Source organism: Saimiri boliviensis, chromosome 6 (genome assembly GCF_048565385.1).
Source record: "Saimiri boliviensis isolate mSaiBol1 chromosome 6, mSaiBol1.pri, whole genome shotgun sequence".
Classification (NCBI taxonomy): domain Eukaryota; kingdom Metazoa; phylum Chordata; class Mammalia; order Primates; family Cebidae; genus Saimiri; species Saimiri boliviensis.
Genome location: NC_133454.1, coordinates 123391424 through 123404714, shown reverse-complemented (window position 1 = coordinate 123404714; position 13291 = coordinate 123391424). Strand labels below are relative to the sequence as shown.

General features: G+C 58.5%; 1 protein-coding gene across 4 annotated transcripts in view; it reads left to right on the top strand.

Moving 5' to 3' along the window:
- MACROD1 (mono-ADP ribosylhydrolase 1) overlaps nucleotides 1-13291 on the top strand; it is a 174090-nt gene that overhangs the window by 144251 nt on the left and 16548 nt on the right. For 3 of the 4 annotated variants that reach the window (XM_010348227.3, XM_074401627.1, XM_074401629.1), the window contains exon 4: nucleotides 12086-12115. The exons of the other annotated variant lie outside the window; for it this stretch is intronic. In XM_010348227.3, coding sequence (XP_010346529.3) covers nucleotides 12086-12115 — 30 coding nt within the window. The remainder of the gene's footprint in view (nucleotides 1-12085; nucleotides 12116-13291) is intronic. 4 annotated transcript variants of the gene reach the window in all.

Here is a 13291-nt window from a genome sequence, read left to right as displayed (position 1 = left end):
AGAGATCGAGACCATCCTGGTCAACATGGTGAAACCCCGTCTCTACTAAAAATACAAAAAATTAGCTGGGCATGGTGGCGCGTGCCTGTAATCCCAGTTATTCAGGAGGCTGAGGCAGGAGAATTGCCTGAACCCAGGAGGCGGAGGTTGCGGTGAGCCGAGATCGCGCCATTGCACTCCAGCCTGGGCAACAAGAGCGAAACTCCGTCTCAAAAAAAAAAAAAAAAGAGAATCTGTCTAGCGGGGCGAGGTGGCTCACGCCTGTAATCCCTACACTTTGGGAGGCTGAGGCAGGCAGCTCACCTGAGGTCGGGACTTCAAGACCAGCGTGACCAACACGGAGAAATCCTATCTCTACTAAAAATACAAAATGAGCCAGGCGTGGTGGTGCATGCCTATAATCCCAGCGACTCAGGAGGCTGAGGCAGGAGAATCGCTTAAACCAGGAAAGTGGAGGTTGTAGTGAGCCAAGATCAAGTCATTGCACTCCAGCCTGGGCAACAAGAGCAAAACTCCATCTCAAAAAAAAAAAAAAAGAGGAATTGGGGCAAAAGGCACTTTAACTGGGTGGTCAGGGCAGCCTCTCAGAGGAGGTGACATTTTCATTGAGCCCTGAAGGATAAGAAGGAGCCCCGTTTGAGAAGAGCTGGAAGAATAATGTGCCTGGCAGAGGGACCTGTATGTGGAAAGGCCCCGGGGCATGAAAGAGCCAGACGTATTGAAGGAAGAAAAAGGAGGCCAAGAGATTGTGGGGAAGGCGTGTGGGATACAGCCGTACCTCCATAGGGGAAGCACGGATTTCATTCTAAGTATAATTGGAAGCTATTTGAGAATTTTAAGCAGGGAAGTGATGTGATCTAATTTATATTTTTAAATGATCACCTCAACAACCCCTTTCGAGAGCACTTTAGCAATAACTAGTAAAGTTTAGATTCTGCGTACTCCACAGCCCAGCAGCCCGCTCCCAAGCATGGGGCCAAGAGAAACATTGGTGCATATGTGCGTGTAGCGGATTGGTGCCTGGGGCGTGTTTGCATGAGAGAAAACCAGGCACACTGGACTGTGGGTCCGTAGGAGAATGGGTGGCTGGGCGTGGGGTAGTTCCACCATGGAACATTAAACACCAGTGAAAAGTGGCCCATGAAGCCGAGCACAGTGGCTCAGCCTGTAATCCCAGCCTTCAGGGAGGCTGAGACAGGAAGCTCGCTTGAGCCTGGGAGTTCAAGACCAGCCTGGGCTACATAGGGAGACCCTGTCTCTACAATTTTTTTTTTTTTTTTTATGAGACGGAGTTTCGCTCTTGTTACCCAGGCTGGAGTGCAATGGCGCGATCTCGGCTCACCGCAACCTCCGCCTCCTGGGTTCAGGCAATTCTCCTGCCTCAGCCTCCTGAGTAGCTGGGATTACAGGCACGTGCCACCATGCCCAGCTGGTTTTTTGTATTTTTAGTAGAGACGGGGTTTCACCATGTTGACCAGGATGGTCTCGATCTCTTGACCTCGTGATCCACCCGCCTCGGCCTCCCAAAGTGCTGGGATTACAGGCATGAGCCACCGCGCCCGGCTTACAATTTTTTTTTTTTCCCTGTCTTGCTCTGTTGCCCAGAGCTGGAGTCCAATGGCTCAATCTCAGCTCACTGCAACCTCCACCTCCTGGGTTCAAGTGATTCTCCTGCCTCAGCCTCCTGAGTAGCTGGGATTACAGGTGTGCATAACCATCCCCAGCTAATTTTTGTGTTTTTTGTAGAAACGGGGTTTCACCATGTTGGCCAGGCTGGTCTCTAACTCCTGACCTCGTGATCTGCCCACCTTGGCAGAAGTGCTGAGATTACAGGTGTGAGCCCCAGAATTTTAAAATTAGCTAGGTATGGTGGTGTGTGTCTGTAGTCCTAGCTACTTGGGAGGCTAAGGCAGAAGGATCTCTTGAGCCCAGGAGATCAAGGCTGCAGTAAGCTATGATCCCCCCATTGCACTCACTATAGTCTGGGCAACAGAGCAAGACCCTGTCTCAAAACAAAAACACAAACAAACAAACAAAAAAGGCTGGAGGGCCCATGAGAGCAGTGTGGACCTGCCCAGATAAATCTCACAGGCATGGCAATGAATGGTCACAGCAAACCGGGACCTCCTGTTCATACAAAACTCAGAGACACAGAACCTAAGTCTTACCTTGTTGAGGGGCACGCATAGTAAACTCTAGAGAAAATACATGCTAAATCCAGGGTAGCGGATACCTCTGCAGGGAGGGACTTCTGCTGTTCTGTGAGGTTGATTTCATGCGTGCAGGAAATGCATGGGAAAGGCTCACCAGTTGCTGGGAGAGGAAGGCAGGGAGGGGCGCGGGGCAGCCACAGCAGCCGGCCTCCTGGGATGGGCATCTGGGAGTCGGGTGGCGCCCAGGCTGGCCTGGCTCTTCAGAGCTGGTGCTCACTCTTTCCTCCTGTAAACCCCTGCTTTGTTTTCTCCTAAAGTAGCCCCAGCCGGATGTGGTGGCTCACGCCTTTAATCCGAGCACTTTGACTTGAGCTCAGGAGTTTGAGACCAGCCTGGCTAACGTGGCAAAACCCCACCTCTACTCAAAAACCAAAAATCAGCTGGGTGTGGTGTCGTGCGCCTATAAACCCAGCTACGCCAGAGGCTGAGGCCTGGGAGAATCGCTTGAACCCAGGAGTGGGAGGTTGCAGTGAGCCCAGATTGCACCACTGTACTCCAGCCTGGGTGACAGAGTTGAGACTGTCTGAAAAAAAAAAAAAAAAAAGGAAATTAAAGAATAGCCCCTGGTTTTCTCCTTTCAGAAGAAAGCTGAGTCACAGAGAGGCAAGGGGCTTTCCGGGGTCACCCAGCAAGCTGGAGGCAGAGGAACCCATGACCTTCCTGTGGGGCAATCGGGCCTGCCCAGCTGCCCGCTGCTGCCTTCAAGGCCCACCCACTGAAGGGTCCTTGGCCGCCCTAAGGCCCCCCAACCCCTCCCTCATCTCTGATGCTCTCCACCCTCCCACCCACCAAGGCTCCCTGGATCCTCAGCCCCTCATTCCTCCAAGGATGGAGACTGCCCGGCTGGCTGGGGCCCAAGCCATCTCCTGGTAATTGAGTTTTAGGGATGCTTATGGTTATGCTAATGTGGGATGCTGAGTGCCTGCCCCACGGTGCCCGGGGGAGGGGAGGCCCAGGCCGCAGCTGGGGGTCCCCGAGAGCCTACTACGGCTGCAGCTTAGTCCTGCCGTGGAAGTCAGACCTCCTGATTCAGACCCAGCTCCCCACTTCCCAGCTTCATGACCTTGGACAAGTCACTCAGCCTCTGTGAACCTCTATTTTCTCATCTGTAAAGTGGGAAAAATAACAGGACCCCTCAATGGGCTCTTGTGGGGAGGGTGAGTTGAAAGAAGCCACTGGAAACACTTGGCCGAATGCGTTGCTGGGAGAACTTGCTTGATAAATGCGTTATCAGCTATTTTTTGTTTTGTTTCAAAATCTGGAAGGTCCTTCAGGGCCACAGGAACAGGGCGAGCCGGATCTGCGCCGTGAGCGGCTGAGCTGCCTAGCTTTCGTGTTGCGTGCTCATGGTATTCCATTTAGGGGAATGAACATGAATTTCTTACTTAGCAAAATACCAGCAAGTGGAAGGTGGCCGGGGACAGGGCTTGGAGGGTGGGTGTTGAGGGGACCTCCGTGTCACCAGGGGCTCAGGGGCCAGCTTGGGGTGAGACTGGCCAGGAGTTGAGTCTCCAGGGGCCCGGGCAGCTGGGCAAAGGCAGAACCCAAGAAACTCAGGCAGGAAGGGGACAAATGAGAGGCCCAGGCCAGCTGAAACCGCACCCGCGTCACCTCCTTTGAGCTTTAAACAGCAAATTGTGAGGCTTTGATAGGGAGAGGCGTGGGGGTGGGACGCCTCAAATAGACCAGGAAGAGGGGCTGTAGAGTGGAGTGGACATGGGTCAATGGGCAGGGGGCACCCGGAGCGGGGCAGGAGTGAAGGAGGCTGCTCTCAGGTGCAGGGGAGTCGGGGAAGGAGGGCCTGGAACGGGGCCGGTATGGAGGAGGAGACACGGGGAATCTCATGGGGAGGCCTAGCTGTGTGCCACCCTCAGCAGCTCTGGGCAGCTCCCAAGCTCCTGTCAGAGAAGGTGTGGCGAGCAGCTTAGCCTGGACCAGTGGCCTTCAAATCCTTCTCCCTGACTTACCAGGGATGCTGGGATCTTCTGCCCCAGGGACCGCCCCCCGCCCCCAACCCCGAGCTCTGGGACCCACTGCCTCAGAGAAGTCCTATGAGGCTGTAGGTTTTACAGGCTTTTTTTTTTTTTTTTTTTTTGAGATGGAGTCTCACTCTGTCACCCAGCAGACTGGAGTGCGGTGGCACAATGATCTCAGCTCACCGCAACCTCTGCCTCCTGAGTTCAAGCAATTCTCCTGCCTCATCCTCCCGAGTAGCTGGGACTATAGGCGTGCGCCACCATGCCCAGCTAATTTTTTATTTTTAGTAGAGACAGGGTTTTACCATGTTGGCCAGGCCGGCTTTGAACTCCTCTGACGTCAGGTGATCTGCTCACCTTGGTCTCCCAAAGTGCAGGGATTACAGGTGTGAGCCACTGCGCCTGGCCGTTTTATTGGCATTTTTTTTTTTTTTTTTTTTTTTTTTTTGAGACGGAGTTTCGCTCTTGTTACCCAGGCTGGAGTGCAATGGCGCAATCTCGGCTCACCACAACCTCCGCCTCCTGGGTTCAGGCAATTCTCCTGCCTCAGCCTCCTGAGTAGCTGGGATTACAGGCACGTGCCACCACGCCCAGCTAATTTTTTGTATTTTTAGTAGAGACGGGGTTTCACCATGTTGACCAGGATGGTCTCGATCTCTTGACCTCGTGATCCACCCGCCTGGGCCTCCCTAAGTGCTAGGATTACAGGCATGAGCCACTGCGCCTGGCCTTTATTGGCATTTTTATCATCTATACCTCACAAAGCCCTCAGTTAAATGACCACCCACCCTACAGATGAGGAAACTGAGACCCCAGGGGGTGGAGCAGCTAACCGAAGATCACAGCTGGGGGTTTCAGGACCAGGGCTGGTAAAGGAAAAGGATGTTGGCTCCTCTCACTGAAGCCTGTGGCCTTGGGCAAGTCATTGCTCTTCTCTGGACCTCAGTTTCCCCATCTGTAAGTGGGGCAGGAGGATGTGTGTGCATGTGAAGATGATAGTCAAAGATCCCTGTGGGCCGGGCGTGGTGGCTCACACCTGTAATCCCAGCACTTTGGGAGGCGGAGGTGGGCGGATCACTTGAGGTCAGGAGTTGGAGACCAGCCTGGCCAACATGGTGAAACCCCGTTTGTACTAAAAATAGAAAAATTAGCCCAGCATGGTGGCACATGCCTGTAGTCCCAGCTACATGGAAGGCTGAGGCAGGAGAATCTCTTGAACTTGGGAGGCAGAGGTTCCAGTGAGCTGAGATCGCACCACTGCACTCCAGCCTGGCAACAGAGCAAGAATCTGTCTCAATAAAAAAAAAAAAAGGGGGCTAGGTGCAGTGGCTCATGCCTGTAATCACAGGGCACTCTGGGAGGCCAAGGCAGGGTGGATCACCTGAGGTCAGTAGTTCAAGACCAGCCTGACCAACATGGAGACCCCATCTCTACTAAAAATACAAAATTAGCCAGGCATGGTGGTGCATGCCTGAAATTCCAGCTACTCGGGAGGCTGAGACGGGAGAATCACTTGAACCCGGGAGGTGCAGGTTGCAGTGAGCTGAGATTGGGCCATTGTACTCCAGCCTGGGCAACAAAGTGAAACTCTGTCTCAAAAAAAAAAAAAAAAAAAAGTCCATGTAGAAGCTGGCTGGGAATGTCCTTCCACAGGTGGGAGTCCTCACCCTCCAGTGAGGCCCCTGTTCCTCTGGCCCCCCAGGGTGGGGAATGTCCAGGAGGCCCCCCACCTTCCACCTGGGCCACCCGACCTCGGAGGACAATGACCTTGGCCTGGGGGGACAGAGCTTGTCAAACAAGCAACTGCTCTCACAGCTTGAGATGCCTTTGAAGTATCTTATTTTATCTTCAAAATCCAGCACATTTCACATTTTCTTCCATCTGCGGGGTGTTTCTAATCTGAAACATGTTTTAAACGACTCACCCTCAAGTCACACGGATACCCACCGCTGGCCTGTGGGAAGTAGGGTATCGATTTTCCAAGAACAAACCTGCTCCCCGGAGCCCCCTGTGGGGCTGGGCCTGCCAGCTGGTCAGATGGTAGGACAGTTGGCAGTCACGGAGCCCCTCGGAGGTGCCAGGCTCTGTGCTGGTGGCGGGATCTGGGTGGGAGGTGAGGAGGTTACTGGGGAACGCACTTTATGAGAGCACCAAGGAGGTCTGCGATCCGCAGGGGGAGGTCTGAGAGGTGTCCTGGAGGCAGGGGTCACCCCTGCTGCCACCTGCGCCCCCAGTCCCTTCCCTGTGCGACCAGCTCATCCGCACTCTGCCGAAAGCCCCCCGGTAGCTCCCGTTTCTCACTAAGGCTCTCAAGGCCCCCGGGGGCTGCCCCTGCCTGACCCCCGCTTCTGTCCTTCTTCTCTGCTCCTCACTCACCCCCCTGGGGCCTCAGGGCCTTTGCTGCTGCGTGTCCCTGGCCCCTGCCTGGCTGAGCTGCTCACCCCAGCTCTGGGGTTCAGCAGGCCCGCCCACCCCTTCCCTCCCCTCCCCTGCCTGCCCCCACCCTCCCCGCCCTTGCATTTCTTGCTCGGCCTCTGGCACTCACAGGAATTCTTGAGCAAGTTGATTTTTGTGCTGTTTTTCTTTCCAATCTCCTGGCCAGATGATGCACCATGTGCCAGCAGGGCTGTGCCCATCCGTGTCCCAGCGCCTGGCACACAGTGGGGCTGGCTGCACGTTTGTCAGAGGACAGAAGGCTGAGATTGGAGGGGAGAAGGCAGGCCAGGCCAGGACGCTGGGTAACTTAGGGGAGCAGCCCCCGGCCTCCACTCCTGGCTGGGGCCCCTCCAGGCAGGTGAGGCCAGGGTGAGGCGCAGAGCAGCGGGCACGGGGAGTGGAGGCGGCCTTGGGGGACATGCGTGGGGCCGTGCCTGCCTCAAAGTCACCGCTGTGCCTGCTCGCCCGGCCTCTCCCTGGGCCAGGAACCTGCTCAGCGCTTTCCTCGGGTCATTGCGTCTCCTCTGGCTCCCCGGCCCTGCACCGCGCCCCTCCCCTGACTGGAGGAAGTCGTCCCTGTCGGGGAGCTGCTGTGTCCTTGGAGCAGCCCCTGTCGCCCTCACAGTTCCCAGTCCTGGTGCTGCCTCCCAGGAGCCCCCGGCCTCCGTCCCAGGTGGGGTCCTCAGCAAGGCCCCTGGTAGAAAGCTGAAGCTTAGGAGTCAGACAGGCAGATCCGGCTCAAATCCAGCCAGGTGACTCTGGGCACCATCTGTAATGTCTATGGGCTCCTTCAGGAACTCATTCATGGGCACCTGCTGGGAGCCAGGCGCTGTACTGAGAGCTGGGGAAGAACTGTGGGAGAGACACCCGAGGGCAGGAATGGGGGTATCAAGAGAGGCAGCCGGCGGCCGGGTGCCGTGATGCACGCCTGTAGCCCTAGCACTTTGGGAGACCAAGGCAAGTGGATCACCTGAGCTCAGGAGTCCAAGACCAGCCTGGCCAACACGATAAAACCCTGTCCTTAAAAATACAAAATATTAGCCAGGCATGGTGGCACTCACCTAGAGTCCCAGCTAGTCAGGAGGCTGAAGGGGGAGAATCGCCTGAACCCAGGAGGCAGAGGTTAGAGTGGACCAAAATGGAACCACAGCACTCCAGCCTGAGCAACAGAGTGAGACTTTGTTTCCAAAAAAAACCATAGGCCCCTGGGAGGGGAGGATTCTGGAGGCAGTGACAGTGATTCACGGACCCCCAGGAGAGCATCGCCGGGGCCACCAGACTCGAGGAGGTGGGGGATGATGAGGGTCTCCTCCAGGCAGAGGTACCGTGGTAGAGTCTGTGCAAAGGCCCTGGGGCTGGAGGGCAGGGGGCAAGTTTGAGGACCATGTGTACGGCAGAGGGAGAGGTGGAGGGGAGGGCATGGTTCATGGGGCTTGGGGCTCTGCCAGGGGCCAGTCTTTATCCTAATAGCAAAGACGATTTCTCCATAAAAATGCCCCCCATGCCCTCCCCTCCACCTCTCCCTCTGCCGTACACATGGTCCTCAAACTTGCCCCCTGCCCTCCAGCCCCACCCAAGGGACCCAGACCTGCTCCCAGCAAACGGGGGTCTCTGAACGCTGTGTGTGGCCGAGCGGGGGCCCCGAGCCTGGCCCTGGGAGCCTGGCGGGAGGCACAGCTTACTGGGGCTCCCGGTGGGGGTGCAGCAGCTGCTCCTGGAGTCGCCTGTTGCCCCCACTGAAGGCAGAGGTGGCCCAGTCCCGCCTGCCTCGGCCTCCCAAAGTGCTGGGATTACATGTGTGAGCCACCACTCCCGGACAGATATAATATTAATGAATTTGTCTTAATGCTAACCAAGTCATAAAATGTAAGAGATTTTTATGGAAGTCCAGCGCCCGTCCCCCACCTCACGTGGCCATGGCCTGCCTGCATCCCCCAAATCTCGAAAGAGCAACCCTTTGAGATGGGTGTGTTTGCAGTCAAGGAAAGGGGCTGTGACAGCCAGTGCTCCTGGGCCCAGGTCCATCTCCCCCAATCCCTGGGTACTCGGTGAGCCTCAGTTTCCCCCTCTGGAAACTGGGTTGATGACCCGTTGGCTAAGGACCAAAGCCTCCCAGCAAACTGAGGAGGGTATGGGGTGCAGTAGAGCGGGAACTGGGAGGCTCAAGCTGGTGGCTAGGGACTGGCTGAGGTGAAAAGGGTCGGACACAGGCCAAGATTTTGGGGTGCACGGAGGCCTGGGGAGCAGGAAGACCCAGGAGGCCCTGCCCTGGGCTGGGTGAGCCGGTGGCCACACCTGGAAGGCTGCCTATCAGGTCGGCTGGCACAGCCACCCTAGATTCTTCTCCCCAGGCCTCCAGGCCATTGCCCCGAACAGCCCAGCTGTTGGGCCTTGGAGGCAGCTTTATGGGACCACCATGTGGACGGGTGTTGGGGCCTAGGGGAGACGGCCAGAACAGGGACCCAGGAAAAAGAGGAGCTGAGGAACAGGGTCCCAGCCACCAGGTTGGCCACCTGCCCCCTGGAGCCCCCACCCATGGGATACCAGGCATGGCAGGCTGGAGAAGGGGGCACAGCAGACTGACCTCCCAGGGCACCCACTGGGCATGAGTCAGGCCCGGGACCAGGCCCTCCGTGTAGCTGAGTCTGAGCCCCCACACTGGCCGAAGCCGCCGTCTCCCACCTGCGGCCAATCACACCTCCTGGCCTCAGCTCCACGCAGCAAAGGCTTCCCTCTGCCCCCACCCACCTCCCTCCTCAAGCTCTGGCTGGTGGGCATCGGGTCACTTCACCCACTCACCTTGCTGGGACAAGGCCACACACAGTGGAGTTTGGGGGTGCCAGGTGGGCAGGGGACGGCATCACCTTCCCACAGGGGCCTGAAGAGCAGCAGGCCAGCACCCTCCCCTGCCACCCCTTCGTGGCTCACTGCCAGCCTATTTGGCACAGTGCCCTCTCTGAGTGGGAGCCAGCTCATTTGTGGCCGGTGTTAATTAAGAGAGAGGTGACGGGGGGAGGTGGGGAGGGGCCGAGGAGGGCAGCTGCCGACAGGCACCAGGACTGCCCAGGCCAAGGGGCCTGGAGCTGGACCGTGACCTGAGATGCCCCCCTCCTCCCTCGCTGGCTCTGGGGCGGCACTGCCCCCGGCCCTCACCTCTACAGCCCGACCTACTGGGTGGGGAGTGGGTGGAGCTTGCAACTGGGGCCTGTGGGGTATTCTGCCTGGTTTCCAGAAGGCAGGCCCCACCCCTGGCCAGGAGAAGACGGTCCCTCTGCCATACCTAAGGCAGCCTCCCTAGGGGTCAGCAGGCTTTGTGGCTTGGCTTTGGAGTCAGACCCTGTCCCAGTGTTGCTACGGTCACTCCATGACTCAAGCTCCCTGAGCCTCAGTCTCCTTCTCTATAAAATGGGAACCATTGCACCTCCCTTGTGGCTTTGTTGTAATAAATGGGCCCATCTGTGCCCAGTGTCCAGCCTACACCCAGCAAGCAGTCTTTGGTCAGCAGAAATGCACATTCATGGCCTGGCGCCATGGCTCACACCTGTAATGCTAGCAATTTGGGAGGCCATGGTAGGCAGAGAGATCCAGAATTCGAGACCAGCCTGACCAACATTGCGAAACCCTGTCCCTACCAAAAATACAAAAACTTAGCTGGCTCTGGTGGCAGGCACCTGTAATCCCAGTTATTTGGGAGGCTGATGTGGGAGAATCACTTGAACCTGGGAGGCGGAGGTAGCAGTGAGCCAAGATCACGCCACTGCACTCCAGCCTGGGCGACAGAGTCAGACTCCATCTCAAAAAAAACAAAAACAAAAGAAATGTGCATTCGTGGGCACAGGCCCTACTCAGAGTAACCGGGGGGCCTGCCCCAGGCCGGCCTGGTGCCCCATCGTGGCCCGGCTCCCTGCCCTCCCTCCCCTCCCTCCGGCTCCGGCTCCTGCGCCCACTGCCTCCCTGGCATCGCTCGGCCCACCTCCCCTTCACTTCCCAAGGCCCCCACCCCTGCTCTGGGAGCGCCCAGCCGCTCCTCGCCTCTCCATCTTAATTAGCTGCTTGTATTAATCTCGCAAGTAACGTGGCAACTTGCAGCCCTGGGTTTTCAGGCTGTGGAATTAATTATTCCCCAAGCGAAGAGCTGTCAGCTGTGGGAGACCAGCCACTCGGAGCCGCCGACACCACTTAGCAGCATCCACGCCGCCCTCACGGCATCGGGGGCCTGCAGCCTGGCCGGCCCAGCTTGGCTCTGTGCCCCCCACCACTGCCTTCCTGCAGAAAGGGCTGGGACGGGCTGGGCAGATGGTGGGGGGCAGAGCTGTGCGCGGAGCTGAAGGCCCTGCCTGGGAGCCAGGACTCCCGAGCAGAGGGGCGGGCGCAGCTGGCCTCCCACCTGGGCAGCATCTGGGCCTGGGCAGCACCTGCCTGGCCTCGCCCGCCGCTTTCCCTGATGAGCTCTGGCGGTTTCCACGGACGAAGGCTGCCGGCAGGAGCTGGAGCCCAGGCTGGGGGCGGCGCCGGCCTGCACGGCCCTGGCATTCCCACAGAGGGGGGCTGCCAGCCTCACTTTGCCCCCGCGTCAGCTGCATGGTGTGGGGGATCACCGACCGGGCAGACTGAGAGGGACAGGGCTGTGCAGGAAAGTGGCAGCCACACAGCTGTCAGTCCAGCTCTGCCTGGCAGCACCACCCCTAGTCCAAGGAGGGGGCGGGGACCCAGGCCTTCCTGCAGCGGGGCCCAGACTGAGGATCCCTCTCCATTGGCCTTCACACCAGCCGGCAAGGTGGGGCTGTTCTCCCACATGGGGAAACTGAGGCATGAGACCACATGGCCCCAGTCACCCACTGTTGGTCTGGCTTTGGCTCCAGTGGCGGTGCTCCAGGCCCCTTACCTGGCTCGCCTTGTCCCTCTCGTGGCTAGGTGCCCCCGCCCATGCCCACACCCCCAGTGAGGGTCCTTGTTCTCAGCCCTCCCGCCCCGGCCCTGGGCGGTGCTTAGCCGGGTTGCAAAGCTGCAGTTTGCTTCCCAGTGGCTTGAAGGCTGTGTCCTGCCAGAAGCTGTGAGCCCTGGGGACAGGGACCTGTGCCATCCTCCCCACCTCTCTGCACCAGGCCTGGTGCTGACCTCAGGAGACACTGTGGGCGAAAGAGTGAAGGAATGAAGGGGCCGTGACGCAGGCCAGCTGCCTCTCTGGACCCCCCCCCATGCCTTTGGGTCCGGGTGAGCGGGCAGGAGGCCCTAGGAACTCTCCTGTGTCCCCACCCCTGCCACCCTACAACCCCCAAGCCCGTGAGGAACCTCCTCCCTCTCGCCATCATCTACCACTGCCCCACAGGACTGGGAAGCCCTGAGGCTGAAGACCCAGCTGGCAGTCCACTCCCACCTCGACCTCACCCTCCCCTCAGGACTGATACTCCCACCCCAGCCCCTTCTGCTCTGATCAGCCTTTGTCTCTTTCTCTTGCAGCCAACAGCTCCCTGCTCGGAGGCGGTGGTGGTGAGTGGACCTTCTGTCTTGGTGGGAGTCTCCCCTGCCCCTCGACCTTGGTGCCCAGATCACTGCCATCCACATTCCCTGCTGTCCTCCTAGGGAGTCTCCCTCCCCCAGAGCTAGAGACCTGGATGGCAGGCCCGCCACTCTCACCACCAGGCACCCCAGGCCAGCTCCCCGCCCCTCTGAATGCAAGCCTCCTGCTCTGTAACTGGGCAGCCCTGCCCTTGATCCCCCCGTGGTCTTGGGTAGCTCTGTCCCTCTTGGCCTCAGTTTCCCCAACTGTGAGTACAAAATGATCATCACTGCCCTGCCCTTGGACCTCGGGCTCTGCAGCCAGGACAGGTCTTGGAAAGGCAGGGAGAGAGCCGCCAGCTCTCAGTCCTGGGATGTCGCTGTGTTCGCCCTTGTTAACAGCCCCCACAGAGCAGGGGTTCCAGCAGGGCCAGGCGGGCAGGAGGTCGGAGGTCAGGGTGGACCCAGCCACCAGGGATACAGGCCCAGGTCACAGGTACCAAGTGGGGGTGTGTCCCTCTCCCCACAGCGCCTGCCTCCATGGCCAGCCCACCCTGGGCAGACCACCCCAGCCCCTCAGCCCCCCAGCTGGCTGGGCTGCCCGCTGTCTGCACAGGCAGCAGAATGATTGGTGAGCCAGGGGCCAGGGGTTAATGTGCCGTCGGATAAATCCCGGGGGCCGTGTTTACAGCAGCGGTGGCGGGGCCCAGGCCAGGTTTTAAAAGGGGGAAAAATAAAAGGGGCATGAAGGTCAGGAATAAATAAGAGCAGCGTTAAGAGCTGTCGGTGGCCAGCCAGGATGCAGGGTGGGGTCTGTTTGTGGCTGAGATGTTTTCGCTCCTCCCCGTTCTCCTCTAGCTGTCCCCATGGAGGTCACAACTCCCTGGAGGCCTCATAGAATGAGGGGCTTTGCCAGGGACTGTCAGCCTGAGGACAGGCCACCTAAGACCGTCTTCCGAAGCCTGTCCTTTTGGAGGACGCTTTGCAGACCCAGCCCCTGCGTGTCCCACCCGCAGCACCCCGTCCTTTCTTCATGTATCACCCCTGTGTGCTGGGCCCTGAGCTGGGTGCTGGGACACGTATTCCCGGGCACAGATGGGCCTGGTCCCTGTCCCCTGAGCTCACAGTGCAGATGAGGGCACCACCATGACACAGGGTGAGCTGTGG